Here is a 5,226-nt window from a genome sequence, read left to right as displayed (position 1 = left end):
GTCGCCCCTCACAGTGCCTCCCCTCGGTCCCCCACAATCTCCCCTCTCAGTCCCACTGCGGATGTCCCCTTTCAACGTCCCCCTCACAGCGTCCCCTCTCAGTCGCCCCTCACAGTGCCTCCCCTCAGTCCCCCACAATCTCCCCTCTCAGTCCCACTGCGGATGTCCCCTTTCAACGTCCCCCTCACAGCGTCCCCTCCCAAGGTCCCCCCTCGGTGCCCCCAGTCCTCCCAGGCCCCCAGGGCTGAGGGGTGGCAGGACCCAACGCCCCTGACACAGTCCGGAGGGGCCATGCCAGACCGTGCCCTCCCTCTCCTGCGAGCGCTGAGCCCAGTGGGTGACATGCAGCTAGGGCCTCAGGGTGACGCCAAGGCCATGGGGCACTTGTGTCCCCCCAGTGCCTGCTTGCTCAGGCTTATCTTTCGGTGCTCCCCCTTGCCTGCCCTTGTTCTCTGCCTCCTCCTGCCTTCCCTGCAGCCTCCTCATGCCTGCCTGCGCCTGCACCCACAAGCACCCTGCGAGGGGTTGCTGTGGCCTGGCTGACAGGCTTCTCCCCCTGCTTTCTGCACACCCACAGGCTCAGATCTGCTCCTCGACCCTCACGTGCGGCTGCGCCGGCACTGTGAGGGCACGTGAGGGCAGATCTCCGACCTGAGCTGATGGGAGCTGACCAGGGCCGAACCGAAAATTTGCTTTACAAATGCCTTGCGCTCTGTCTAGACAGACTTCCCCAGCCCGAAACAGGTTTATAGGACTGGAGCTCTTATACTTCCGTGGATTTCCATACTGGTTCCCAACCTGAGAAGCAGGTCATATAAGCCCCGGTGAGGTGCCGGGCCAATGAGGCAAGCAGAGCTCCTTGTACCCAAACTGGTTGCTTGGGGCTGTTTTCATCGCCTACATGTCGATATGTCACCGAGGAGCAGCCACAACCTGAGGACAGGCTGGAGAAGGGCACTCGGACAATCCTGAGGATGTGTTGATAAAGTCCATAAGCCGAGATGGATTAATCAGCAACATTTTATTGGTTTAAAGGAGATCTATAATGACACCTTTTTTTGCAAAGAGCAAGTCTGTCTTTTGTTTACTTGAAAACTCGAATTCATTACATTTACTTCTACATTTACATGCATTTCATTACATTTACTTGCAAATTCTGTATTTATTTACATGGTGCCTGTCCTTTCTGAGGTCTGACTGTAATCACGCTGGAAGTCTCTTACAGGCCTCTGCTTCTATCACTATTTTATTCACTACTTATACAAGTGCTCTCTGGTTATGCCTGCCTTAATTTCCTTCAAAAGCAGTGAGTTCCCGTCTGCTTTAGGATGGCTCAGCGTGGGACAGGGTTTGGTGTCTACCACAGCTCCAGGCATGAGAGCAACAGCTTTTGTCCAGCAGTGTTTTACTGTAATATAAGGCATTTGCCCCAGTTCAGGTTGAGGGAAAATGTTTTGCTGTTGGAGGTGTGGGGGGGTGGAAATCAGGTCAGACTGTCTGTCAGGCACAACCGAGGACAGCAGTGCCCTTTGCTATCTGCTGCTTCGACTTTTTAACAAGTTTGGTCAGTGCATTTTGAACTGCAGCTTGGATAACTTTTTGCGCTTGCCTTGCCCATTACGTCACTTGTGGTCTTGACAACGAAGGATTTGCTGGAGCGGCTGGCACCAGGAGACCCCCATAGCATTTTGCTCCCCTTATGACCCCCTTCCCTGCTGCTGCAGTAACTCTGCAGCTCTGGCGTGAAGTCAGGATGGAGATCTACCACCGGGGACAGAACCCGAGCGGTCCCACAGCTACCGCCCAGCTCCAGGAAGATGTTCGTGCCAGCTGGTGCTAGGCAATACACTGATGTTACACCAGTACCGCAGCTCTGGCCGTACAGCCACCGAGCAAGAGGCCCTGACACCACCATCACCGTAAGAGGAGCTGGTGCGCCAGCGTGCCTGCCAGGGCAATGCTGCGTACTCGATGTTGGGAATGGGGAGCACATGGGAGGACTCATGGAGGCCATGATTCCTCTCCCATTAGCTGGGAGAGCTCCTCTATCGTTACAGCAAGTGCCAGACTTGCCACATCGGTGAAATCAGAGGGGGGATGCGAGTCCTGGGGACAGAGTGCGAGAGGAAGGAGGTGCTTTGGAGGGAGGGAATCCTATACCCCGGGCAGGAGGGGAGGAGGAGGATCCTATTGCTGCTGTGTCCTGCAGCTTCTCCATGGCACGATGTCCCCTTAGGATGGCCCCAGTTGCCCCCTACCATGGGATTAGAACAGCATTAGGTTAATGGCAGGAGGGAGAGGAAGACTTTGACTGTTATCCGCTGCCCCTGGAAACAGGGCTATGATTAAATACCCAAAAGGCTTAACAGTACTGCAGTGCTCGGGGTACCGTAGCCCTTTGGTGTTGGTATTGCAAGAGCCACATGGCCTCACCCACTGGTAATGCCAAACACAGAACGAGCTCAAATGGAGTAGGAGGATTTTGCGAGAAGAAAGGAAACTGTTTGAAAGACACTGTATAGCAAGCAAATGAGCCCTACTACTGCAAACTTGCACCCAGGATTCCCAGTCTGGACCCCAGTGCACGGCTCCCCGCTGCCCCAGCTGATGGTTAAGCCCTTGCATGGATTCCTCAGGACTTCATCTGCGGTGCTCAGGAGGCAGGGTGAAGCAGGTGCTTAATGGATAACTCCTTTATTCAGGACTAGTTCCAAGAGAAATTGCATAATAAAATCTGCACTGCTGCAGCCCATTTCCAGACTTCCTGTCTCCAAAACTAAGCTGCTTAAAGATACAGTTCCCGAGATCCTACCTTCCTTCCCCAGCCAAAACATGGAAATATCATTTCTATAGCTTAGGACCTCAAAACCTTACAGCCAAACAATTAACAATGTTTGAATAACTTCTGAGGAGCTCTGCACTGTAACTTGTAGTCACCGTGGCATCATCAGAGCAGCTCTCACTGGGAATAAGGCAGCCTGTTTTTCCTGGTAATGTTCTGTCCCAGCATCTGGTTGCCTTACCATCCCCGTGTGCTGCCAAATGAAGCTGTCCCAGGCAAAAAGACAAGCCCGGCACCCGTTACCTCCTCTCCTCCCGGCTGTTGCACGAGGTGCTGCCTAGTCTTCCTCCGAGCGTGTCCCTCTGGTTACACACACACAGCACTCATGGGACTGTGAAGCAACTGTTGTTTCTGGCTTCTGATTTTCATTGTATGTGTGAATTCTTGTTGTGTTCAGGAAGTGGTAACCCCTGGGACCGCAATCGTAGTGCTGTTTTGTGCTTGGCTATATGTCTGCCCACTTCTGCAAACCCTTAGCTCCTTGGGCTACGGAGCCTAACAACCCAAGTGGTCTCCTTGCTTCATTTTATGCAAAAGAAAGTATCTGCAGGTGGCTAGCCATGTTTTGCAGGTGCCATCCTGTCTTTTAATGCTGTTAAGCACTGGTCAGACCTGATTCTCCTTTCCTTTTCAGTACGTATTCATTATTTTAAAGCCAGTTTCTACCTACTTGTTGAACAGAGTCTAGTGGGGACTGGATGCAAACATGGACGTTACTGTGAACTCCCCAAAATCCTGCCCATCGTCTGTCGAGACCATCCTTTCTACTAGCATAACTCTGATGTAGGGGAATCATCCATTTAACAAGTAAGGCTGTCTCACAGAAGTGAGAATAACAGTTCAGGAAAAACACGTAGTCTTCCGACATCAACGTAATCCAGTCTGTCACTCCGAGTGGTCCTTTTTTCTTACGTCCCAAATGTGAAGCCCTTTTGCTGGAGTTGGCCTGTAATTTTGCCATGCCTGACAAACTATTATGAAAAAATCTGTATAAATCTGTCTTTACACACTCATCCTGGGTTGTTGCTCTAGAAATCGTAGTTTGCACTTTGAGAGACAACAGTCCATTTGCTTTACTTTTTAAGAGTCCAACTGCTATGAAAAATGTCTGTCTTTGGGCTCTGCTACACTACAGTTTTGTCCATCTGACACCAGCTCTCACCCGGCCTCACAGTCAGTTTGAAAATCATATTTCTATCCATAAAACAGTAATCTGGGTAATCTGAGCAAGTTTCATGTCTGCCAGCTCCCTTTTAGCAGTTGCAATTAGTGGTTTACGGGTGGTTTCAGTCAACACAGGACAAAATGAAGACATGAAACTTTTTTCCCCCCTGCAGATTACAGTGAAAGATCCCTTCCCTGAGCACATGGAAATGCAGGGTGCCCATAGGTACACTGTGGCCATTTGAGATGGGAAGATTTCAGCGTTTTCCACCTCCCGGCTCTCTGCCTTGTCCCTCTGTCAAAGGCTTGGCCTTCCCCATTGCACAGTCAGTAGGAGGGAGCATGTGCGAGCTCTTCAGGTGCTGCAGGTCACAGCTTGGCATTAGCTTAATCCCAGATGAATGGTAGTCCAAATTAACGTGCTGAGCTGCGAGCTCCAGCGGCGAGCACCGCTCACGCTCCCATCTGCTAAATTCACCACAGAATCCACCTCTTGCCTGAACCTGTATCTCGGAGAAAGACCTCGTCCTTCCCACCGGAGCTGCTGCCTCTGTCCATTCTTTCTTCTGCTCACTCCATGCATCTCAGAGCAGTGACATGTTAGCATCTTTGAACCTCGGCCCCAAGGTGGGGGATTGGGCAATTCCCTGTCCCTTGAAACATGCCTTCAGATACCTCCTCACCCGCTTCTGTCCTCTGCTTTTTCCATGAGGGCATCGGAGGGAAGAGATCAGGGGCTCAGCACATTTTACCACACTAAGCGTTGTTCCTTTCGATCAAATGCGATCCAAGCATTTATTAACCTACTTGGATAGACTGCATATTTCATTTGTGGAAGTAAATTCATTACTATAAATCTCATAGTTCAGCTGTTTTTCTCTCACTGCATATAGCTTTTTTTTGTATTGGTAGCAGTGCTCACAGCAATGCAGTGACTTCCACGGAAGCGTCTAAGATGACATTTGGAAATGCTCTCCTTGCGTTCTGGCTGACAGTCCTTATTTTTTGCTGCAGCAAAATCTGATGTTCCCATGAAAACTCTGCCTGAGCTCGTAGTCTCACCGTCATCCTTTTAATCACCCGTCTGCAAAATTCTGCTGAGCCTTTGCAAAGCCAGGCCATGGGGACACTGATTGCATTTTTCCCCTGCTCTGCCATTGTCCCAGCTGGTGGAGGTAGCCACAACAGTACGGCTCTGCTGTTGCTCCCGCTCCATTGAG

At 51.0% G+C, this 5,226-nt stretch overlaps 1 protein-coding gene across 1 annotated transcript in view; it reads right to left on the bottom strand.

Annotated features, from left to right (window-relative positions):
- CREBBP (CREB binding protein) overlaps positions 1-1,915 on the bottom strand; it is a 100,493-nt gene extending 98,578 nt beyond the window's left edge. Inside the window, exon 1 of the mRNA XM_009277507.2 lies at positions 1,627-1,915. Within this exon, the coding sequence (XP_009275782.2) occupies positions 1,627-1,915 (289 nt within the window). The remainder of the gene's footprint in view (positions 1-1,626) is intronic.
- Positions 1,916-5,226: the final 3,311 nt, after the last annotated feature.

This window comes from Aptenodytes forsteri, unplaced genomic scaffold (genome assembly GCF_000699145.1).
Source record: "Aptenodytes forsteri isolate BGI_AS27 unplaced genomic scaffold, ASM69914v1 Scaffold26, whole genome shotgun sequence".
NCBI classification, from domain to species: Eukaryota; Metazoa; Chordata; class Aves; order Sphenisciformes; family Spheniscidae; genus Aptenodytes; species Aptenodytes forsteri.
This window is presented reverse-complemented; position numbering and strand designations above follow the sequence as displayed.